At 41.2% G+C, this 24,936-nt stretch overlaps 1 protein-coding gene across 1 annotated transcript in view; it reads left to right on the top strand.

Moving 5' to 3' along the window:
• Nucleotides 1-24,936, top strand: part of arhgef28a (Rho guanine nucleotide exchange factor (GEF) 28a) — a 63,133-nt gene that overhangs the window by 14,017 nt on the left and 24,180 nt on the right. Inside the window, exons 3-17 of the mRNA XM_083984273.1 lie at nucleotides 138-282; nucleotides 856-1,260; nucleotides 5,897-6,086; nucleotides 8,161-8,362; nucleotides 8,880-8,949; nucleotides 11,818-11,864; nucleotides 12,047-12,143; nucleotides 16,940-17,046; nucleotides 17,167-17,477; nucleotides 18,573-18,759; nucleotides 18,862-18,973; nucleotides 20,501-20,587; nucleotides 22,334-22,376; nucleotides 24,032-24,133; nucleotides 24,622-24,745. Of these exons, the coding sequence (XP_083840399.1) occupies nucleotides 138-282; nucleotides 856-1,260; nucleotides 5,897-6,086; nucleotides 8,161-8,362; nucleotides 8,880-8,949; nucleotides 11,818-11,864; nucleotides 12,047-12,143; nucleotides 16,940-17,046; nucleotides 17,167-17,477; nucleotides 18,573-18,759; nucleotides 18,862-18,973; nucleotides 20,501-20,587; nucleotides 22,334-22,376; nucleotides 24,032-24,133; nucleotides 24,622-24,745 (2,229 nt within the window). The remainder of the gene's footprint in view (nucleotides 1-137; nucleotides 283-855; nucleotides 1,261-5,896; nucleotides 6,087-8,160; nucleotides 8,363-8,879; nucleotides 8,950-11,817; nucleotides 11,865-12,046; nucleotides 12,144-16,939; nucleotides 17,047-17,166; nucleotides 17,478-18,572; nucleotides 18,760-18,861; nucleotides 18,974-20,500; nucleotides 20,588-22,333; nucleotides 22,377-24,031; nucleotides 24,134-24,621; nucleotides 24,746-24,936) is intronic.

Raw genomic sequence — 24,936 nt, 5'->3', positions numbered from 1 at the left:
TAGTCAAGTCTCGTAACTGGTTTCTGCCTTAAACTGGGGCTTTGACGAATTGAAAACCAAACAGTCATTTGCTTTTGTTGTCTTGTAACAGAAGTTAAATGGAGGGATTTTCTTTTTTTTTTCTCATTTCATCTCAGGGACAGGTGGAGGCCAATGTCAGGTTACAGGCCGGCGTTCCTGAAGATGCCGAGTTTTTCGTCGTCGTACAAGGTTCAAGACTTGTGCATGTGACCGCAGCCAAAAGAAGAGATGACGGGCTGACGCTTTGCTTCACAGTTCCCGGTAGGTCCCTCAATCACGACCGCTTTCATTTCCCTCACTGATTGTTGTATGAATGAATGAATGTTTTATTTTTGTGCCATTCCACCACTGTGGCCCATCCCATATAGGATTACAAAACACATTTAATAATGACAAATACAAGAAGAAAAAAAGACTGGACAGTCCTTCCTGTTGGTGTTACCTGCCACACAGGTGTGACAGAAATAAACAATTTAAGATTACTTTCAGTATTCAACTATATATCGCTCTTCGTCTCATTGCCCAAGCCTTTTCAAGAAATATAGAAAATGCAAATATATTCAACTGAAAAAGATGTTTTAGCTTCTCAGCATCGTCTAACCACACAAATTCGTTATTTGGATAAACCTTACTAAAAAATGTTTGTCTTATAGAGTCATAAAAAGGACAGTAGAACACAAAATGAATTTCATTCTCCACCTCTTGGATGTCACATAAATTACAAATTCTATCTATCGTCTTCTGCTGTGCCAACATATCTGCCTGTCTCAATATGAAGACCATGTTGTAATCTCCAAAGATCTGTTATGGTTTTCTCTTTCTCTCCTCCTCCAGGCCATGACCTTGTGGAAGTCGTCTCCGTCACATCCTACTTCTACGCGGGGGATCAACTCGAGCCGTGCGAAGGCGAAGAAGCATCTCTTGAATATCTCAGGGACGTTGCCCAGGAAGCAGCGGAGTATCTGAGTGCGCACAGGGAGCTGCTCGGCCCCCAGAGCTACCTAGAGGTCCTGAAGAGGTTTCCCACGTGGGCGGAGGCAGCTGACGAGGAGCTCCCTGATGGAGGGTCGGAGCGTCTAGGTGATGATGATGATGATGATGATGATGAGGACGAGCGATTAAGAGAAAATGGAGGCGACAGAGGTGGACTGAGGCAGCTGGATGAGAAGATCACGCAGGCTCTGGCCAACATGGATTACCCTCAGCAGTGGAAAAATACAGACAGCCAGCCCAGGGAAGGTAATGAACTAGATACTGAAAGTGTTAAACCCCTCACCTCTGAAAGCACAGACGCACCGTTATTCAGTGCGTTTACTTGAGTATCCCAGTTATGATCATATTCGGGGGATGCTGCGTTTACATGAACAGAGAGAAACCTGGTTATTACATGATAAATACCAGTTTCCCGGTTTCTGACAATTGCATCTTATTTGCGCAGGAGTAAGTTCCTTACCTTTAAAGCAGAAGTAAGCGATCCGGTCGTTTTGGCTAACTTCTTGTCAGCCGATGGAGTTAGCAGTCCCCACCCTCGTCCCTACGTCACCACATTCACGCGCATCCCTTGGCTGCACACACAGCCCTTCATGCCGTTCTCTCTCCTCATTGGATAAAGGTTGTAGGATACAAGGAAAGTTTTCTCCTCGGCTTACAGCAGAGCAGAGTGACTGACAGACCCGTGTTTCAGACCAAACACTCTATATAAGTGATTGCCATCGGAAGATATAACTATTTAAGACTTATATTAACACAAATATTCCGCTTACTTCTGCTTTAATTGTTGGTGCAAGCTATTTTTAGAACGGCGGAGCAGAGCCGCGAGCTGCTCAGAGCTACGCTACGGAGGCTCATGGGATTTCTTTGTTTCCCTCATCAAACTCATCAAATACACAATCCAACAACTCCAAAACACTCTTGTGGACAAGTTGTGACCTGCACATTCACCACGCTATGAGATAATAACGGAATGTTACCAGACAGAGTTGTTTTAGAGGTAAATTTGTGCAAAACTGCTGATGCGCGTTCCCGTCTGGGTCAGTTTTTCAGCAAGCAGTCTCTGTATTTACCTCTAAAACAACTCTGTCTCATAACGTTCTGTTATTATCTGAGGGAAACCAAGAAATCCCATTAGCCTCCGTAGCGTAGCTCTGAGCAGCTCTCGGCTCTGCTCCGCCGATCTAAAAACAGCTTGCACCGACAATTAAAGGTAACGAACCTACTGCTAAAACTGTAGGGATTATGGCAATGGGCCAATTTGTCAAAATGTTGAACTATCCCTTTAAACAGTTAAATGTTTCAATGCTTTTTTCCATCTAAACATTGAATGATGTTTAATTCTGTCATTATTGAAAGACAAAGCTCCAAAAGCATGAATGCTTTGCTGCCGCCATGTTTGTTTTGCTGATACGTCATGCCACAGTATCCCGTTTTCTTTCTAAGTTCTCCAGGTAGCAAAACCGGGATACTGGCGGGTTTCTTAAATCAGGATATGATGTTTACATGCACAAACACAAAAACATGATACTCCAGGATACTTGTACTGTACTGTTTATTCTGAATATGAAAATAGTACAAGGCTTCCCAATTGCTACTGAACAAATTCTTTGCACAACATGATATAGAAATGATTATTGAGAAGAACACAAAATAATAAAACACAGAAAAAATAAATTTGAAAAGGAGTGAGAAGAAGCGTAGCTTAAGGTCCATGAACTCAAGTCCATGTAAACGCACTTATTGTGTTGTTTAACTCAGATGAAGTAAGGCACATCCACTTGTATGCACTTTCAACAGTGCAAGCCTCAAATCTGAGCAGCCTTTATCCTCACGTCCTGGTTTTTGCTCCGCTGCATCCTGGACCACCCTCAGAGGTCAAAGGTCAAGGATCCCCCTCCGCTCAGCAGAAAATGGGGAAGCTCTTAAAATGAGTTGCAAAACATCTGCAGTTCTTACATAACTAGGCGATGCATGTTTATTTTGTTGTGGTTGCTATTTTGATGCTGCTAAACATTGTTTAGCTCAAGTGGAGTCCACCCATAGCTACAGGCTTTTAAGTTATTTCATCCTCTTTTCCTGCTTTCAAAGGGAGTAACTAACTACAGTCACATTATACTATTTTTTTAGTATTTTGTTCAAATTAATAATACTCACACTAGAATTATTTCACATTTTCATAATCATATTATAGCAGATGTAAGCGATCCAGCCGTTTTGGCTAACTTCTTGTCAGCCTGTCTCTCTCCTCATTGGATAAAGGTTGTAGGATACAAGGAAAGTTTTCTCCTCGGCTTACAGCAGAGCAGAGTGACTGACGGACCCGTGTTTCAGACCAAACACTCTATATAAGTGATTGCCGTCGGAAGATATAACTATTTAAGACTTATATTAACACAAATATTCCACTTACTTCTGCTTTAAGTCTCTCTAAATTATACCACTGAACATCTTTAGCTATCGCAATGGTTCATCCACAATTACAGCAACATTAGCTTGCAAGCCAATGGTAGCTAGCAACTTTGTAGTTACCTACACAGTAATTGCACATAATTAAATAGTTAATGGATGATATAACGTTTTCTGAGGTAAAATAACTATACTGGTAGCTACACCTTAAATACAGAATTGTTTTGCTTTCTTAGAGAATGGTAATCATAGACTGTACTGTAGCCTATAGCTTAAAATGGTGGTGGGTGATGCAAATAACAGGTCTGATGTGGTCAAGTACAACAAGTGATAATAGGAAATCTAACAACCTTACTGTAGATATCTTAAAACCAAAATCATCTTCTTTAACCTCACTAGAGGACAGCTACTACTTTGTTTAATCATTTTCGAGGAACCAACCCTTCAACATAAACACTGTTAGCCCTTCAGGTCGGTATGGTCGCTGTAGTGATCCGCTCTCCACTGGGGTTTTAGACCCAACATGAGATCCGACTGTGCAGCCCGACTCCTCTATCACATGATGTGCAGGAACCAGCCAGCCAAGCCAAGCCAAGCCAGGCAGAGGCCAGTGTGCTCCAAAGACGGAGCAATTACTGCCATTATTCCTCCTCAGTCAGATTAGGGTTGTCTTGCAGACCTCTGTGTCTATTAAATCAACTCCCACAATCCTCCTCTGCACAGCACTCCCTCACTCCTTTACACCACAACTGTGCCAGAATTGTCTCTGGCATCTGGCCTCAGAGTTTTTGTTATTCGTGATGCCTCATTATATCAAAGCTTTATTCAAAAATGCGTGTTGAACATAAATCGTTGTGTTTTAAATGGGATTTAAAGAGGGTTAAGGCGAGATCACATGCCCAAGCAGAGTCTATAGACAGACCGGAGCCCACGACAATTGACATGTCCTGTTCTGTCCTCTGCTGAATCCCATTTAGAGTCTAATAAGTGAGTGTCCTCTCATTAGACAAACAGGATGAACATGGCAGTGTGTGCATGCAAAACATCATGGGTGTGGTGCAAAATGCAAAGCAGCAAACTGCCTGGTCCCTTCACTGCTTCAGTGTTTGTTTACTGGTCAACTTGACAATGACGTTCTTGTTTGCTGAACGGCGTTATTGCATGAAGAGCATGTTCAGTATTCGCTCGCTCCTCTCTGAGCCACTGGATGGAAAACTGGGTCACAATTAAGCAGCGCCGCTCTGGAGGTGACGGCCGGGGGCATTTCAGTTCATGTCGGGGCCACGGCCGTGAATCGGAGGGAGAGTAGAGAGACAATAGAGGGACAAGAGTTTAATTCTTCAGCACATCGCGACCTTGAACCTTCACCCACTCAACAAATCTTTTCAAGGGATAGTTCAACATTTTGGCAAATTCGCATATTGCCATAATCCCTATAGTCATAGCAGTAGGTTCATTACCTTTAATTATCGGTGCATGTTGTTTTGAGATCTGCGGGACAGAGACGCGAGCTGCTCAGCGAACACAGTGGAGGTGAACGGTACAGGTCCCCTGTCCTTCATCAAACTCATCAATCCAACAACTCCAAAACGCTCTGGTGGAGAAGTTGTGACCGACACATTCACCATGCTATGAAATAATCATGTATAATTATGTAACATTACGACACATGAAGAAAATACTCTGAACTACTCGCGCTTTTGAAATCACTCCGCCCAGCAGCCGTGTCTGTAATGTAGTTCCGGCTACGCATTTGCCTCAAAAACAACTCTGTCTCTTGAAGTTACATTATTATTTCATAGTGTTTTGGAGTTGTCGGATTGTGTATTTGATGATTTTAATGAGGAGCAGCTCACATCTCTGCCCCGCCGATCTCAAATCAACATGCACTGATAATTAAAGGTAATTAACCTATACTGCTATGACTATAGGGATTATGGCAATAGGTGAATTTGCCAAAATGTTGAACCATCCCTTTAAAGAAAAGCCTAGAGATGAGATTTTTCATCCTATACTCGGGATGTGTTGTATATTTTGCAACCAACCAACCAGCATAAAGATACCAATCAGTTGCCGAGTGTGCAGAGAGTGTTAAGTGCAGTATAACCCCCCACGCTTTCTGTTTAGCCTCCCTTACTCTCACTGCAGGTGTCGGCCGAGTGAAACATCCAGTTTGTCCAGGTCGTAATATTACTGTTAAACTGTGAACTGTGAGCCTTTCAATTCTCCTTCTGCTACTACTGCTACTGTCACACATTCCTCACATAGATAGGACATGACCTGTGCATCATGTGCGTAGAGTGAAGGTTTTCTGTACGTAGTGAGTGAAGTAGGGGTCTATAGGGGACCACAGAACGGTATGTTCAGTATGAACTACTCTACATGTCTTCATTTTAACCTGTTTTGTGTTTAATGTCAGTTACTTTACACTTTTTCTCTGCTCATATCCTCCGTTTCTTTATGTTTATCTGTCCAGCTGCAGAGCTTCAGCCCAAAGAAACCCTGCTTCATCTGGCCGTGCGTTTGGGTTTGGTCCATCTCTCGCGTTTCTTGATCCACCAGCCGAGAGGCCAAAGGGCGCTGACCTCGCCCAATCAGGACGGAGACACGCCCCTCCAGCTGGCTCAGAGGGATGGACAACACGCCATGTTCAGGGCGCTGGCAGCGTAAGTCTTTTGTCCAATCCTGAGACAAAACAATTTTTATTTAGTTAAGACTGTAACACACAAGTACATGAGATGGTATGTTCTTCTCTCTCGGCCTCTCAGATAAACACCTTTAATTGCTTCCAGGAGCCTTTTTTTTTTTTTTAAAGGAACTATTCAAGGAGTTTAAAGGCTGTCTGGATCCCTTTGTTTTATCAAAAGTAAATGTCATGCTGTTACTTTGTTATTATATTAGAAAGCAGATAGAAACAGCACATGATCTAAGACCATGTTGAGTCGTTACTCAGACATTATTATTATTATTATCAGCTCTGGGATACACGCCACAGCTGTCAACATCAAACATAAACTTCCTCCTCATGAGCTGATCAGAGCAACATCTAAGTAAATCACAAGTACATCTCAATAAATTACAATATCATGGAAAAGTTTATTTATGTCGGATGATCCATCCTTTATTTATGCACTTAAACTTATGCACTTTATTACCCAAAACCAAACTCTTATGGCCCCTGTGGACTACTTTGTTATTCACAGTCACTTTGTAAATTACCTGTATGTATATTATAACTTGTGTCTCTCAATGTGTTTTTTATTGTTATTGTTGCCTTTTGTGTTGTTCACTTCTTTTAATTATGTGTAAATGTTGTATTGTTTTGAAATGAATAAAATTTATTACGGCGCAAGACAGACAAAAGCGAAAACATTTGCCAAGAATGTTTTCATAAATCAAGAATGAAAGTCGGAGGTTAGAAGACGATCAGATACCGTCGTAGTTCCGACCATAAACGGCGATTCATTATTCCAAGGAAACCGAAAGTAGGAAATGCTGGGCGAGCTGACCTCTAAATAATAATATCAAAATAACTATAAAGACAAAGCGATATATTTATCGAAAATGGGCCCATCGGGGTCTCTTTAATTTATTTTAATTGTAATGATTATGGCTTCACATTTAATGAAGACCTAAAATTCAGTATCTCAAAATATTTGAATATTACAAAAGACCAATTAAACAAAAAGTATTTTTAATATGGAAATGCTGGCCTTCTGAAAATTATGTCCATCTATATGCACTCAATACTTGGTTGGGGTTATTTGACTTGAACTGGAAATAGATTTTTCCATGATATTCTAGCTTATTGAGATGCACCTGTGTATATAAAGTGAAAAAAAAGAAGAAAAACATGAAACTCAGAGTTTAAAGGAACTGAAATCTACTCTAGGGGTGAAATGAAAATGGTGCTGTTTACAGACAGCACAGTGGAGCTGCTTCAGGTCTGATAAGAGGTTATATTAACTCAACATTTCCGCCTGCAGAGATAGTGTTGAACAGATAACAACCTGAGAGCTTGTCAGTGGAAACGATACAGCAATGAGAGCCGATGATGACCGATGAAGGTTTATTCATAGGAGGGGAGGCACCTTTCTCTTCTCATTAAAGGGATAGTTCACCCAAAATTGAAATTTCTACTCACCCTCATGTGGACTAAGGGCTGGGAGAAGTTTCAGAGTCCTCCGTGGCTTCTCTGAGTTGCAGGGGGTCTCGGCGTAGCAGTGCATGTCCATATGACGGTTGCAAATGGATACCAACTGTCTTTGTAACAAAAAGACACACCAAAAAGCTCCTCTTCCCAGTTCGTCAAATTTGGACGAACTGGGAAGAGGAGCTTCGAGAAGCTTCTGCTACAAAACGAGCTTGAAATATAGACTTATTTAATTTTTTTCGGGACAATTTCACATTTCGGGGCTTCAATACAAGACGGACATTACATACGAGCAGCATGGAGGTATTTGGATGTTTTTTGGTGTGTTTTTTTGTTACGAAGACAGTTGGTATCCATTTGCAACCGTTATATGGACATGCACTGCTACACCGAGACCCCCTGTAACTCAGAGAAGCCACGGAGGACTCTGAAACTTCTCCCAGCCCTTAGTCGACATGAGGGTGAGTAGATAATGAGTGAAATTTCAACTTTGGGTGAACTATCCCTTTAACTTCACTCCTGATAATCTCCGCTCTAACTGACGGTGAGTGTGTGTTTTTGCTTCTTTCTCTCTCTCTCCTCATCAGTCCTCCGGGTCCCGCGGTGGGCCCTGCCCCGGGGGTGTGCAGCGTGTGGTCCGACGGCTCTAGCACGCTGAGGTTTTGTCCCGGGACAAACTCTCTGACCCTGACGGTGCGACGACAGACTCCCGGCGGCGGCCGCTGCCCCCCCCAGGACGGCATCATGTTCCTGCGAGACAGACTGGCGGACCGCGGCATCCTCAAACTGGTACGGCTCAGATCGGACCGCTGGGAAAACCTTTCATTTCATTTCAAATCTGGTGCATAGTCGCGTCTAATAATAAAAAATAAAAAAATTCCCATGGATCTCGGCTCCTGCACATGATGTAATGTAATGTGCCGCTGATGCCAAGATAAGGGCCGGTTGTTGCGTGGGTTTTGTTTGGACTTGTGTAAACAGCAAAGCCCTTGACTCTCACACCCTGAAACATACAATCTGACATTTTGATAAGAGCTGAGTAAGTAACAGTAAACAAAACACTGCATCTATTGCAGCTTATAAATCAGAGGGCAAGTACTGACTCTAAAAGGACACACATAGCAGGTCAGGTGGTGGTGATATTAGCATTAGCATCTGCTGAAGGATTTACACTGTTGAGACTAGCTCATTGTTGCAGCATTATGACTAAATAACAGATTTATGCTGTATCATTACCTCATGTTTTGATCCTTTTGTCTAATTCTTAATGAACCTGTGTTGATATAGTGTCTTGCTTTTGTTCCAGATAAATGCGCTCAGAGCTGAAACTGAAGTAGACAAGAGGAACAAAGACGAAGGCCTTTCTAATGATGAAGGTACGGTGACTTATTAAACAAAACTCTGATACAAAGTATTGCATTTCTGTGTATAAAGGCCATTTATTAGTCATCTGATAACAAGGTTTGGTTCCCAGCGACAAATCACAAGATGCTTTTTATCATTACGATCCCTGCATGAGAAAGTAATTACTATGAAGTGAAACACTGCGTTAAGACTTTGTGGTTAGAGATAGTGGTTTTTGAATAAGCATACATGTCATACACATTAAGTATATAGTACATGTAATCAGGTGTCTAGTCCAGTGGTTCTCAAAGTGGGGTCCGGGGACTCCCAAGGGTCCCCAACTTTTTCTTGAAAATTTGCCACTTTTTTCTAGAAATTTTAAACTTAATTTATTTTTTTGAGAATTTTTTAAAGACATTTTACCACTTTTTTTTTGAGAATTTTTAAATTTTATTTATTTATTTTTATTTTTTTGGAGAATTTTTTAAAGACACTTTTACCATTTTTTTGGGAGAATTTTTAAATTTAATTAATTTTTTAATATTTTTGGAGAATTTTTTTAAAGACACTTTTACCATTTTTTTTGGACAATTTTTTAAGTTAATTTTTTTTTGACATTTTGCCACTTTTTCTAGAATTTTTAAACTTTTTTTGAGAATTTTCACCACTTTTTTCTAGAAAAATTGTAACTGGTATTTATTATTTATTATTTCTTATGAGAAATTTTTTTAAATAACTTTTTTTTTGAGAATTTTTACCACTTTTTTTCTAGAAATGTTTAACGGTTTTTTCAAAAAATTCATGCCATTGGTCCTAATTTGAACGTACATTACCTAAAAAAGTAAGAACCAATTTTTGTGTGTTTCTGGTATTTGCTTCAAAATTTTGTCCAATGGGGGTCTGTGGTCTAATTTGTGTCATTTTTAGGGTTAGGGTTTGGGTCCTTGATGTGAAAAAGTTTGAGAACCACGTGTCTAAGTTACTAATGATACATGAGCTTTATCCAGACATGTGTGTTACCTGTGTTCTCCCTCATGTGCCACACGTTACCTGTCACAGCTGTGTAACATGAGCTGTGGAAAAAAATAAGAGCTGTGTACACAAAGCCACATACACACGTACACAGTAACCTGCCTGTAAAAGCATAAGACTTCACGACTGTAAAAGTACAGCACTGAGAGGATTAGTTTATGATTTAAAGGCGTTTCCGAATTTGCGGGAAATTTTTTTATCTTATTATTTTCTATCATTTCAGAGAATGAATGATTATATTTGAGGCATCAAAGCTGATAATCAAGAGATTAAAGAGTCATAATAAGTAATTATAAGTCTCAGCCATAGCAATGCTATCACTATAACTGTCTCTACTTGCACCAGCAGCTTGTATATTTGCTCTGTGTGTGTGTGTGTTGGTATGTGAGTGCAGAGACTTTTACTGGGAGAGCGATGGAAAAACGAACCGCCGCAGACTGACATGAGCAAACATTTGTACGTTCAGACATCCATCACTTACAACTTGAAGAGACTAAGAAAACACTTCCAAGAGACGCCATAAAAGGCACACTCTCCTCTCTGCACATGTGTTTGTTCTTCCTCTGAGATTACAGAGAAAACTCACAGAGGGGGGGCGGCAGATTGTTTTTCTTTTTTTCCCAGTTTTTTTCGCCCTGGGGTGACATTCTCAGGCTGGCATGCAACCACACACATAGAAGAAGATCCTTTCTGATTTCCAAACAAACGCCTGCTGCCACTAACTCTTATTTTTCCGGCTTTCCCCCGTCGTCTTTGTCATACGCTCGTGTTTGATACTGTAGCTCTCACTTAACTTGAAGGGATAGTTCAACATTTTGGCAAATTGGCCCATTGCCATAATTGCTATAGGCATAGCAGTAGGTTCGTTACCTTTAATTGTCGGTGCAAGCTATTTTTAGAGCGGTGGAGCAGAGCTGTGAGCTGTTCAGAGCTACGCTACGGAGGCTCATGGAATTTCTTGGTTTCCCTCATCAAACTCATCAAATACACAATCCAACAACTCCACAACGCTCTGGTGGACAAGTTGTGATCTGCACATTCACCACGCTATGAGATAATAACGGACGGAGTTGTTTTCGAGGCAAATGCAGAGACTGCTTGCTGAAAAACTGCCGCCGACGGGAACGTGCATCAGCGGTTTTGCATGAATTTACCTCGAAAACAACTCTGCCTGGTAACGTTCTGTTATTATCTCATAGTGTGGTGAATGTGCAGGTCACAACTTGTCCACCAGAGCGTTGTGGAGTTGTTGGATTGTGTATTTGATGAGTTTGATGAGGGAAACCAAGTAATCCCATTAGCCTCCGTAGCGTAGCTCTGAGCAGCTCACGGCTCTGCTCTGCCGTTCTAAAAACAGCTTGCGCCGACAAATAAAGGTAACAAACCTACTGCTATGACTATAGGGATTATGGCAATGGGCCAATTTGCCAAAAATGTTGAACTATCCCTTTAACCTGTGTGTGTGGCTGCCTTCCTGCCTGCCTGCCGCTGCTTTTGGTAACCATAGAGATGGCAGATGGCAGTATCGACTCGTTAAAAAAAAGACAGAAAAGAGAAGCAGGAAGTGTGCCTCAGTATTGACCTTCACCCTGCCCCCGACTTCAGCAGCCGTCCATTAATCCTCTCGAAATAACAGCCGCGCAGTCGGGAGTATGTGCTCTTCCTCTGGACCCGCTGCTTTGGATGAGCACAACATCTCATTGGCCAGTTTTCCCCCCATTCCTGGATAGTACAGTCATATCCAGAGGAGCTGATGCTGCTGAGCCGTCCGTCCACACGCCTTCTCTTTGGAGAAGGAGGGAGGAGGAGGAGGAGGAGTTAAGTGCACCATGCATCAACTTCTACTTAAATATTTTTATTTTGCACAGGCGTCAGCGAGCAGCTCCGAGTGGTCGAGCACGTGCTGGTGGACAATGTGAGTTGTGGTTACAAAAATATATTGTTGTATATAGTGTGTGCAGAGTTGCATCGTGTGCTGTCACTGTTTACAGATTTTTTTCTCTCAAGTTGGTTTCATGCAACTGTTTTCGTGTTGTCAAGTGCAGTTCTTGAATTTTTCCTAAAAGTTGTGCTTCCTCTCTTTTGTTTGTTTTAAAGGTTTTTGAAGAACAGCTTGTTCTGTCTTTGGATGACGACGACGATGTTGATGATGAAGAAGAAGATGGAGAAGGAGAATACCCATCCTCTGTATCTGGTAATCGTCTTTTCATTTCATTTCATTTCTCTCAATCCATCAATCCATCCACACCGATCTATTTATCCACCTGGTGAATTTACGATGGATGAAAGTTTTACTTTCTCCTGACAAAAAAAAAAACTCTTTTCATTTTAATATTATGGCAACAACACTGTGGTATCTGGCTTAAATGATGAAAGAGCAATCCATAAAAAACACAACAACATATTTGTGGCTGCACTGAACTGCAGGCTGTGGGAACAATGCATAATAAGCTGGTTGAGAAGCCCTGGCTGGAATCCTTTTATTTCTCTCGTGGAGCTGGCACAGGATGCAGAGAGCTCTGTTTTGAATCACATCATAGGAAATCAATACACTTTGCTGCTTTACAGGCACAGACAGGTATGGACTTTTTGTTTTGTTGTGTTTTGTTTTTAATCTGGGGGCTTGAGGAGCAGTTAGTTTTTTTAAAAACTCTTTATTTATAGATCATTTTTATCTTTTAGTACAAAACAAAAGACAAATACAAAACATTGAACAATTACCCATATTCAAGGTCCGGGGGTGATCAATAAATCCAAAAGACAAAGTATCATATCCAGTACGTGCATACTGTACAGTCTCATTCATTGACCAGGTAGGCTTGCCATTCCTGCCACCGTTTTTCACCTAGATCTTTTTGGAGTCTGACTGAGTATGTCATTTGCTCTAGTACATGTAGCCTAGTTGTTTTACAATATTAACAAAAGAATCTGTAGTGGGGGCATTTTTCTGGAGCCAACGTTTTGTGATGGCCTTTTTTACTTGCAGCCAGCAAGACCCTAAGTAGGTACCGATCAGCTTTACTCAACCCATCTGACATATTCCCAAGATAGAGAGTTGTGAATAATACATTGATATTAAAACATAGAACCTTTGAAATAATGTTTGTCACTTCTCTCCAAAAAAACTGAATGGAGGGGCAAGACAGTTGTGTAGCAGTCTGTTTGGACTTCTGCTCGGGAGTTATAAAGAAACAAATTAAACTTTTCCAACAGAAGTCTCTCCAAGTCCAGGAGTTGGTAGAGGATGACTGTGTTTTCCAAGCGTTTAACCACATGTCCTCTGATACTACAATATTTAACTCTTTTTCCCATCAGGAGCAGTTAGTTTTGATTAAATAGATGCATTATCCTCCTGGTTTCGGCCTTTTTTTTTTCTTTAGACGGTGCAGTATTATGGAGGTTTGGTCTTTTTTCCCTCCACGCTGACTCGGATCTGAGTCTGCGAGCCCAGGAATCTGCCCTGTCACCGGGACAAAGACAGGAATGGGGTCAGGCTTGTCCCACTCCAGCTCTGTCTGTGAGCTGGGAGATGCCCCCTACTCCCTCTACTTGCCCCCCCCCCTCCTCCCCTTTACTCGGTCAGACACTGGAGCTGTGTGCTTGGAGCGAGAGAGGGGGGAATGTTAACAAGCTTGGCTCACAAAAGCTGACATTTTAGGTGAACCACGCATATTAACCTTGAGTTCTCTCTTTAAACACACAAAAAAGCCTCGCCAGCGCAAACACTCACTCACTCACTGACTGGAGGAGGAGGAGGAGGAGGATGCTCGGAGGTTTCAGGTGTTGCCACGGTTACTTTGAATGTCAATTTCCTGTGTTTTTGTGTTTTTGTTGTTGCCGCTGTTGTTGTGGTGGTGGAGGAATATAAAGTTTGCTGTAAACACCAAAGAGCAGCCTGTAAACTTTGACCATGCATTCTGGAAAAAACCTGGAAAATGGTTGACCAGTTTTCCAGTCATGGAAAACACATGGAAATTGAATTGAATGTCCTGGAAAACCTTGAGTTTCCCTGGAAAATTATTAATCGCATTGTGACGTCAGCTACCAGAGCTCTATGTGACTGTTTCAGACCCCACCAAGGATTTATTTTCCATTGGGTTGATGAGTGTTTCCAGTATTGAACCTATTCAAAGTTCAAAGTCATTTATTGTCATTCCACTTCATGTTAGACATGACGGAACGAAATTTGTACTCAGTGTCCCAGATAATAAGTAAACAAATATTAAAAACTAAGAACAGGCACAATCTAAAAACAGACGTTTCTATGGACAGACACTTAAAAACAATACATTCACAAAAATGGCAAACGGTCAGTGCAAGAGAGGCAGCAGAGCAATAAAGTGTGTGCTTTGTTACAGGTCTATTGTCTCCTCTGCTGAGTGACAGATAGACAGTGACAGAGCTGTACTGGACGACATGATTTAAAAACAAAAACAACATATTTTTGCGATGTTCTATGATAAATTAGTCTTAATTTCTAAACATGTAAGATATTATGTCATTAGTCAGAGCCATTGATTGCACATTGGGAGAGAGAATGAGAGAAAGAGGAATACACATAGAAACAAACTGGTTAAATGTACAAAATAAGGTACAACTGTGGGATGTATTAGTGTGATATAACATGTCTGTCAGACTGCAGCAGCTGAAAATAACCTGGAAAAGTCCTGGAAAATGATTTCAGGAAAAGAGTGGGAACGCTGAAACATGTTGCATGTGTGTGTGTGATGATTTGTGTTTGCAAAGCGCTGGCAACCGGAGTGACAACACGAGGGCAGTGATCTCGACGTTTCCTCCACTTTAGCCGATTTCTCTTGTGTTTCTCGAGTCATCGAACTCGACGTGGAGTGTTTTGTTGTGGTGACGGGGGCTGCTATGGTACAAAGTTGTCATCCTGGAGTTATTGCTTTTTTCCGAATCTGTCGAAACCATCGTAAAGGGCTTCTCTAGTTTCACTGACATAACTCAGCAGTGTCAGTTATTGTTGGAGCGGGCCAGTTGGACAATTAGTCTACCAGCTGAGACCAGCGCTGCTTCAATCTGTCACCGTCCTTTAAATTAAAACAGAGAGGAGAGTTTCTTCGGTTTTGATTTAAGCAACTAGAATAAACAGGCACAGGGTCGGATCAATGCAATGCATGGATATAAGTCAGAAGTCAGTGGGGTTTTTATTTTTTACAGTATGTTGGAGCCCCATGCCAGTGTCTGCACTGTGTGGGAGCAGCGAGAGAGGAAATGCCTCTGTGATGCCCAGGATTTCCCTTACATTAGTGCAGGCTCGGCTGATCCAGACATCAAAGTCTGGCTGGAAAGTGCACAGAGTGCGATGAAAATGGCATCTCATCAAGAGGTAATTTTCCACATTGTTATAGTGGGAATACGGTCCACAGCTCTGCAGGCCTGCACTCATGTCAGCAGAGCTACAAAGTACACACATGCACACACACACACACATGCACCCACTCCCATTCACTGAGGGAATGTACTTTCAAAAGTACATTTTGAGGGGCTCTACTTTACACTACTTGTATTTCTACTTTTTAACTCTATATTAGGGCTGCAACTAACAATTATTTTCACTGTCGATTAATCGATTAGGTGTTTGGTCAATAAAATATTAAAAAATGTTGAAAAATGCCAATCAGTGTTTCCCAAACTACAAGATGACGTCCTCAAATGTCTTGTTGTCTCAGAAAGGAACAAAGAAACCAGAAATATTCACATTTAAGAAGCTGAAATCAGAGAATTTGGGCTTCTTTTCTTAAAAAAACTACTCAAACCGATTATACAATTATCAAAATAGTTGACGTTTATTTCAATAATCGATTATTGTTCGATTAATCGATTAATTGTTGCAGCTCTACTATATTTATTTGGCAGCGACGATAACTTAAAGATTTTAAATAAAATCGGAATAATCTTTACTATGCATTCTTATGGATGTAAAACTCAACAGCATAAAGTTAGTATAATTATTTTCTTTATTTACTAATCTGACAACAATTTCTTTAATTACTTGATTTGATTTGTCTACACATAGCAGTAGCCTGAATATCTTTTGATAGGTAGTTGATTAATCATTGTAGTAAGCTCCTGCTCAACCACCTACAGTATTATTAAAATGTCATTGAATGAATAAATACTTCTCCCTCCAAATGAATATCCATTGTATTAAAGATAAACAGGAAGTATAACTCTGGGCCAAGGGAGTGTCATTAGTTTTGTGACGTGTTTTGTCGTCAGTAAAGTTATTGGACAAGTTAAAATATTTTAAAAATGCACGGCTAATGTGGCTAAAAATATTTTTCATATGTCAGTGATAGTGATACACGTAAATGGTAAACAATGGCACATACTGTAATGGAGTTCAACACCACTGAGGGTTAAAAGACAGTATGACTCAATGCAAGACAATCATCCAGGCAGTGCAGTGGGTGAGGATGACACGTGGAGGTTTCTATGAAAACAAACCTTTAAAGGTCAAACAGGGAGTTGGTATGCACTATCTCATCATATTTTCCTTTCTTCACTCTAAGCCCTGACATTTTAAGTAATGAAAGATCAATGAATCATGGTAAAAAAAAAAATAAAAAAAAAACGATCCCAAATAACCAGAATAAACCAAAGAAGGGTTTATTAGAACTGGAGAAAATATGAACCCAAAAGTCTGATATCATGTGTTCGGTGATCTGTTTTCTTTTCCTCTTTTGATGTGTTTTTTGTCTGGTGTCAGACAATGTAACCTGTTGTAAGGTTAAAAATATTTGGGAGTTTTTATTACTCTGCGAGCTTCTCTCTTTATTCAAGCAGACATTTAGACATCTGGCTGACAGTGGGGATGATGAACTGCAGCGATGCAGAGTGGCTTTTCACCCTCTTCTGTGTCAGTTAATCGCTCAGCAAGATGAAAACAAATGTCTCGAAGACATCTGCTAGAGTGGCCGGTCTCATTATTATTATTGCTGAGGATGTTCTGTGTGTTTATCACAGTGAATGGCCATCCCATGAAGACCGGCGGAGTCCAGAGCCAGCGCGCTCCAGACAGTCTGCTCTCCATCATCGACAGCAACGATCAGACCGTCGCGCACCAGACACAGGTTGTACATCATCCGCTCGCAAAGACAGACTTCAATGTTTTCCTCCTTTTGTTAATTTATTGCATCTTTCTCATGCATTTTTTCCCCTCCTACCTCCTCCACCTTTTTTTTTCTCCCCAGGATGATGATGATGATGTTGACCTCAAGTGCAGCATCAGCGGAGTGACGAGGGACAGCACGGGGACAGACAGCGGGTTATGGGACACTGTGGACGATCTCCTGCTCGCCACCGACGCTCCTCCTCCTCCTCCTCCTCCTCCTCCTCCTCCTCCTCCTCCTCCGGCCTATTCAGAAAACTGCTACCCCGACTCCGTACCGCTCTCTCTCCCTCTGTCGCCTCCTGACCAGGCCCTGGCCAGGCTGAACCGTCCCATCTGCTTCGAGCCGACCAATGAAAGAGACAGTCCGCCCATGGACACCTGCGACCTCAGGTAACGTCAATATTGTGTTTTCTCCTGTCCAATCAGAGGTTTGCTTGTTGATTTGCGTGTGCTTCTCTCTGTGTGTTTTTGATAGGTATGCAAAGATTATAGTCTCAGGAATAAGTTTTACAGTTTTACAATTCTTATACATTAATTGCTCTCTATGTATCTATCTATCTATCTATCTATCTATCTATCTATCTATCTATCTATCTATCTATCTATCTATCTATCTATCTATCTATCTATCTATCTATCATACGTGCTCTAGTTTCGTTTGCTTGATTGAAGAGGATAATTGGTTTAACAAACATCACAAATCTTGTACTTTTATGGCCAAATTGTCCCTGAAACTAAAACGTTATTTTTTTTGTAAAAAAATGGGGGGAAATGAAAATAGGAATTTAAACTACTTAAACTACTTCTACTACTACTAATGGCTTACATTTATGCAGCACTTTTTTATTGACCCCCGATACCCAAAGTGTGTTATAGAAACCATTATTAATTCATACACATTCACACCAGTGGTGGTAAGAGAACTAAATGGATTAAATAAATAAATGAGTCAATTAAATAATAAATGAATGTAAAAAATAAAAATAGGTAATAAAACAACACACACACATCCACACATAAACATACACACACACACATGCATACACACATACAAATAAATTAGGATAAAGAGGTAAATATAATTAATGCATAAAGATAAAGTATAGCAACTGATGTGTTAAGTGACATGATCCTTCTTTAGAGATAAGATTAGAGATAACTCTCTTTCTTGCTGAACCTGAAATGCTCCCTCGCTGCTGCATGGTGCTTCTTTTGATAAAGCGTGGCTCTTTAAGGTGGTGCACCACTGATCTAAGTTGTTTTTCTTCGCTTCATGCAGGTGTGCCAAAAATAACGCAACGGCACAATGTCCCCCTTTTTTCTTTTTTTTTTTCAAGTGAAAGCAGAAACCCACTGGCTGTAACTGAGCCTTTATCGTTATGTAACCGACCGTGATGTTTTAAAGCGTGGTGGTTATTATTGAAACCCAGTTAATCGCTGCTGCCTCTCTGGTGTGTAACTTTACAGTAACATGTATCTCTGCAGCCCCAGTCTCGTGGCCCTGGAGGTGGACAGCGAGGAGGACAGCACCGAGCCAAAGTCTCCGCTTTCCCCGCTCTCGTCGGACGTTGAGAAGAGCGAAGACAAAACAGAGGCGTCCTTTCGTCCCTCGCCTGACCTCACCTGCACCCGCAGCCAGTCGGCCTCCTCGGCATTTGAACCCACCACAAAGGTAAATAAAAACACCACCTCATCGCTCGTCAAACAACTTTTCCACTCCTCCTCATGTTGTCCTAATGTTTTTGCTGTGATTTATTCTTTATCCTTGTGTTAGGACTCGGTCGACCAGGGGATTCGACTGCGCTCCTACTCCTACTCCTCCCCCAAAATCACTCTGCGACCTGTTCGATTCTCCCGGGAAAATCACACTCCCGACGTCTCTCCTGGTCAGTGACGAATGGACTGTTACTGTACCTGCCTCACAAAGTCGTGAACACAATCTAACAAAATGCTCACAACTAACAGTGTTTCCATGAACTAACATGGTTTCTCTTTTAAAACTGTGAATAAATACCCTCTACTAATATAAAGTACAGTAAACTCCTTGTGAATGAAGCAATAGTTTTGCATTTTTGGAAAAGAGCTTATTTGTTTTCTTGCAGAGTTTTGGAGAAGAAGTGTTCAATCCACTTAAACGTGAAGCTAACCGTGAAAAGACAAACTAGCTTACTTAGCTCAGGATTAAGACTGGAAATGGCAAGTCTGGCTCCGTCCAGAGATAACAAAAGCATCTCTAAACCTCGATTAACACATTTTATCTTGCTTTTTTTAATCCGCACAAAAGCTGAGGAGTTGAAATAACATGTTGTGGCTAAGCTCTGTGTGGGGGGGTTAAGTGTCAGATCAGTCCTTGGCCAGGAGCACAGGCCTCTTGTCAGTTTGCAGGATGTTGGCCAAGAAAGAGTCTGGCACGTAGGCCACTCCACCAGAAAGCCACAACTTATCTGTTGTTTTGTGCGGGTTAAACAAATGAGATATAGTGCGTTAATCTCTGTGCTTTTAGAAGTGACAATAGGCAGATTTCATTACCTTCAAACAGAGCCAGACTAGCTGCTTCCTGTCTTAATGCTAAACTAAGCTAACTAGCGCCAACTTCCTATTGAAAGCACAGATTATAAAAGACTCATATCAACCTTTACATCCCACTCTCAGTAAGAAAACAAAGACTAAATCCTTTCCAAAAATGCCACACTATTCCCTAAAGGGATAGTTCAACATTTTGGTAAATTGGCCCATTGCTATAATCATAGCTGCTCAGAGCTACGCTACGGAGGCTAATACAGTAGGATTTCTTGGTTTCCCTCGTCAAACTCATCAAATACACAATCCAACAACTCCAAAATGTTCTCGTGGACAAGTTGTGACCTGCACATTCACCACGCTATGAGATAATAACAGAACGTTACGAGACAGAGTTGTTTTCGAGGGAAATTCATGCAAAACCACTGATGCACGTTCCCGTTGGAGGCACTTTTTCAGCAAGCAGTCTCTGCATTTGCCTCTAAAACAACTCTGTCTCGTGACGTTTTGTTATTATCTCATAGCGTGGTGAATGTGCAGGTCACAACTTGTCCACGAGAGCGTTTTGGAGTTGTTGGATTGTGTATTTGATGAGTTTGATGAGGGAAACCAAGAAATCCCATGAGCCTCTGTAGCGTAGCTCTGAGCAGCTTGCGGCTCTGCTCCGCCGTTCTAAAAATAGCTTGCACCGACAATTAAAGGTAACAAACCTACTGCTATGACTATAGGGATTATGGCAATGGGCCAATTTGCCAAAAATGTAATTATTCACAACACACCGCTGCATGACGCGGCGCTGTAAGAGCCCTCAGGGCGGAGTTTACTGTACGTGGTGATAGTTTGCAACCCTCTGTAGTTGATGTGTGAGCCCCATCTGTCCACTGTGCCCGTAGATGCCGCGCTCCACAGTGTCAGCCACAGCCGATCTCTCCTTCAGGCCCTCTCTCTGTCTAAATCTCTGTCTCTGCTCCACCCTGGTAGTAAGTACTGGACACCTGCAGCCGTCACACTGCGCCAAGGCCCCGTGTAGCCGGCATGTCGCTGTCAGTGTCAGTGCTTATGTCTACGTGTGTGTACTGTATGTGTGTGTGTGTGTGTGTGTTTGTGTGGAGAGGGGGAAGCCGAGGTTATTACTGTAAACTGAAAGCTTTAAGATATATTATGAACCCTCCCAGAGAAATATCACTCAACGCTGCATTTCCTGTCAGATCTACACAAAAAGCCTCGCAGCACATTTCAGTTCATCAGTTTTGGGGGATTTGTGGCCTGCAAAGCTTTATTGTTCGGTTCACATCCAGATGCAGGCAGCTGTTTTCACTGAAAACGCTCAGATAAATCGACAGCGCGCCTGAACCTGAACAACACCGAACAGCTGCTGCAGATTTTACCTCCAAAACTAAAAAGCTAAAAAAGGAAATGAATATTGGACATCCACAACCAGAAACTCCAAAATTGCATAATACATGTTAAGTAAACCTAAAGTAAAAGAAACTTGATCATGAAGTTTTGTTTTGATCCAGTGTGTTGAAAGAGAGGAAACAATGATTTCCATCCTAGCTCCCAACCGCTGATTGGATTTATGGTTATTTCGCCATCAATACTGGAAACCACAAAAATGGTAACTCCCTTGAGCATGCAGTGAAGCTGTGATATCAACTTTTAAACATGAATTCTGTGAATATTTAGCTCATACTGAAGTGAAAACCCACAGAAAACAAGTGAAAATGATTTGAGGGGAACTGAAACTACAATCTCAGTGAGAACTAAAAGTGAGATCATGAAAACTGTAATAACCTCGGCCTGCGTTTTGCACGTGTGTCGGTCTGAAGCTGAGCAAGATCTGTGTTGGTTGGTGTCTGGCTTTGCCTAATCACGACGACACACCCCGACTTTAATCAGAACGGGAGCGCTGGAACAAATGTGACTTGGCTGGCTGTGATGAAATGAAAAGATAACTGATTGCTTTGCAGCCTGGTGAGACGGAGTGTGTGTGTGTGTGTGTGTTTGTGTGTGTGTGTGGAGACTCTTGACTGGTCAGCAGCACATCTGCATCCGCTTGTGCTGCAACTTTTTTTTATAAATGTAGCGCTCCTCTGTCCTGCTTACAATACAAGCTTCACTGTCTGTCATTTCATATGAGTTGTGTTGTGTTGCATTCAAATGCTCTCATCTAAACCCGTTCTGGTAATGAATGGCTTCTCTGGCATCTAAATTAACTTTAAAGATAAGATAAATATCTGTTTTTTATTCTTACTGAATGCTATTTTGTTATCGTATGACTTTTATGGATATCTTTGTTCTTTTTATTTATTTATTTTCAATATTATGACTTTATTTATTACCTTAATACTCTTATCGCACATGAAAAACAATGATGAAGTTGATAAAAACTAGTTCACTGTGCCATGTTGCCTGTGGGCGTTGCATGTGTAAATAAACACAGGGGAAGACCGTTGAACAACAGGTGAGACTCACATGCACGAACCTGCACGTGCAAAATCAGACCAGCTCCAAAAAAACTAAGAAGAGTAACTGAGATCACACCTCACACAGACGCGGGGGTGTGACTTTCTCTCTCTCTCTTTACTCTTTACGATTCCTCTTCTTGTGTCTTTACATAAGCAAATAAGTTGTTTTCTAAGCACACTGTTGTTGTAAAGTTTGTTGTTTTCAGAGCCTTGGATCATGCTGTACTAATAACTCCTTCCCACTCTTCGTGTTCACAGAGCAACGAGCCTCCAGTATTTCAGAGCAGTCGCATGAGAAAAGGTATTTATGCTTCTAAACCTTTTTAATTCACTTATTTGAATCACTGGCGTGTTGTTGAGATGCAGCTCTGACACTTAAAATGACTCAGCTTTTCTTTCACATCGGCTTCACTCACTGGGGTTTGTTTGGCGCTTAATTAGAAAAGACCCAGATAACTGTATGTAATCCTGCAGTCCCGGGAGCAGCAACATATGTGTGTAACCATAACGACCGCTGGGTTTGATCGGTGGTGACTCTGAAGTTTGCTGACGTCTTTTCCATGAGGCTCTTTTGTTTCCTTTGAGAGCAGAGCTGGTATTATGTGTGTTACTGGTGTTTTTGATCTTCTGAATAGAGGCAGTGACGTAGAGATATCAGACCTGACCCTGAGCCGCCGCCGCCGCTCTCGGCTCGGTGTGTTTTTAGAAAGCACAATGCCTTCGCTTCTGTTTTTCATCCGTGGTTCTCTTACAGACTGTGTCATCTTGCCCTGATAATAAATGTAGTGTGTATGCACATGCAAATCGTGCTTTATGAATGGAAAAAAACTGCACAATCTAGTGGAAAATAATGATTCCAAAAGGTGTTAAATCTTTTTTTAATGGCCTCTGTCGGTTCCCAGAGGAGCGGCACTGAGTTAAATAAAGAACATCCTCTTCCACTTCTTTCCTTATTTTCATTGCACTGCTGTTCCATTAGGATTAATGCCAATGGATATTTCCTCCACCACTTCGTGTATAAATACTGTGATAAAACTGCAACACCTGAGTAGCTCCCCCTAGTGGAAGACACAGAAAAGACTCAGGCATTAAAGAAAAGTACCAATGAGATTTATAAAAGATGATTTCATGCTAAATTTGTTGTGTTTGAACATTTACTCACGTAATCAATCAAATATAAAATTATTTGGTAACTATTTTCTTAATCATTAAATCATTTAAGTCACATTTTGAACACATCATGGTTCCTATTCTCAAATGTGACAAAACATCTGTGCTTTTATTGCACTAACATCATGATAACCTGAATATTTGCAGATAAAATAAACTTGATATTACAACCAATTAATTGATTATTCATAAAATTTGTGATAATTAGGAGTGGGAATCTTTTACTATCTCACAATTTGATTAGATTCTGATTCTTGGGGCTACGATTCGATTCAAAATCGATTTTCGATTCAAAACGATTTGATTCATCAGTGTGCAAAGGATCCTCATGATCTACTCCAGTCTGCTTTGCAAGACAGAATGACTAAACTGTCTTTTTACATTTATTGAGTTTTAAACATTTATCCATGCTTAGATGGAATTGTTGAAACTGTTGCATAAAAGCAATATCACATATTAGCCTAATTAAGTAACAAAATTAAAAGTGCCTCTTTATTTAAAAAAAAAATAAGGCAGTTAAACATGCTGCCTTTTAAATTCTAAGGAAATGGAGGCCGACAGCCAGCAGATTTGTTTCATTTTTTTTATTTTTATCGATTTTGGGACATTTTATATCGATTCTGAAACTATTAGTTTAAATGAGAATTACTTATTCTTATGAAAACAACCCGGCTTGCGTCCTTTATACTCGTTAGCAGTGTGTATCAGTGGCCGTCCTTCGTCTTCATTGAAACGTTCCTGAGTTTTCCTCTGTGTGTGTGTGTGTGTGTGCGATGTTCTTCACAGGGAGATTAGGTTCCGTAAACGAGCCCAGTCTGCCGACGACGAGGGCAGCATGGAGCTGGCCGAGTCCCTCCAACACCTCACATTGTCCGAGTTCCTCAAAGAGTATGTGAGGGAGGGGTCGACCCTCCTTTCCGTCTGTTTGAACCTCCTTTAAACCGCCGCGATATAAAAACAACTAACTAACCTCCAAAAACCCCCCCCAAAACTCAACTCACAGTCTGACGCACTCGCCACCCAATGACAATACGTGTGCACTATTGTCATTCTGCATGTTTCTAACAACTTACTTTCACAGCTGAGCATTGCAGAGGATGGAAACACAGTTTGCTGCTTCGCCTAACATTTATTTTTCCACAGGCGGCACAATGAAATAACGCTTTGATGAACAGCTGCAGTTTTGAACTAACCACAGCTCATGAAGCAGTCGTATGCATGTGCATTATAAGAATAAGCTTGTCTCACTTGCTTTTGTTTTGTTGCCTCGTGCACTTAAACTAACACAACAAAGTGACGTAGTTTATGGTTTTAATCACAGAGCAGAAGCTCAAATTAATGAATTTCACTGATGTTTTTTTCCAACTTTTCCTCAGGATTGAAGAGGAGGAGCTGGATAAGTACAACATCCCAACCAAGACGGAGTCGGAGAAATACAAAGTCATTCGTACTTTTAGTTTCCTGAAGAGCAGGATGTCCAGCACACGCAACAAGACCAAGGTAAACAACAAGGGCCACAAACAGCCCACGCCCACTGACAGTTCACACCCAATCTGCTATTCATCTGTCTATTGAAACAAGACTGTTCAGGATAACTAGACAACACTTAAACTCACTTTTAATGTAGAGTGGAGGACAACAAATAGATTCATTTAGACATTGTTTTACAGAACTAGATAATATGGGCCGTC

This window comes from Trachurus trachurus (assembly GCF_905171665.1).
Source record: "Trachurus trachurus genome assembly, chromosome: 12".
NCBI lineage: Eukaryota > Metazoa > Chordata > Actinopteri > Carangiformes > Carangidae > Trachurus > Trachurus trachurus.
This window is presented reverse-complemented; position numbering and strand designations above follow the sequence as displayed.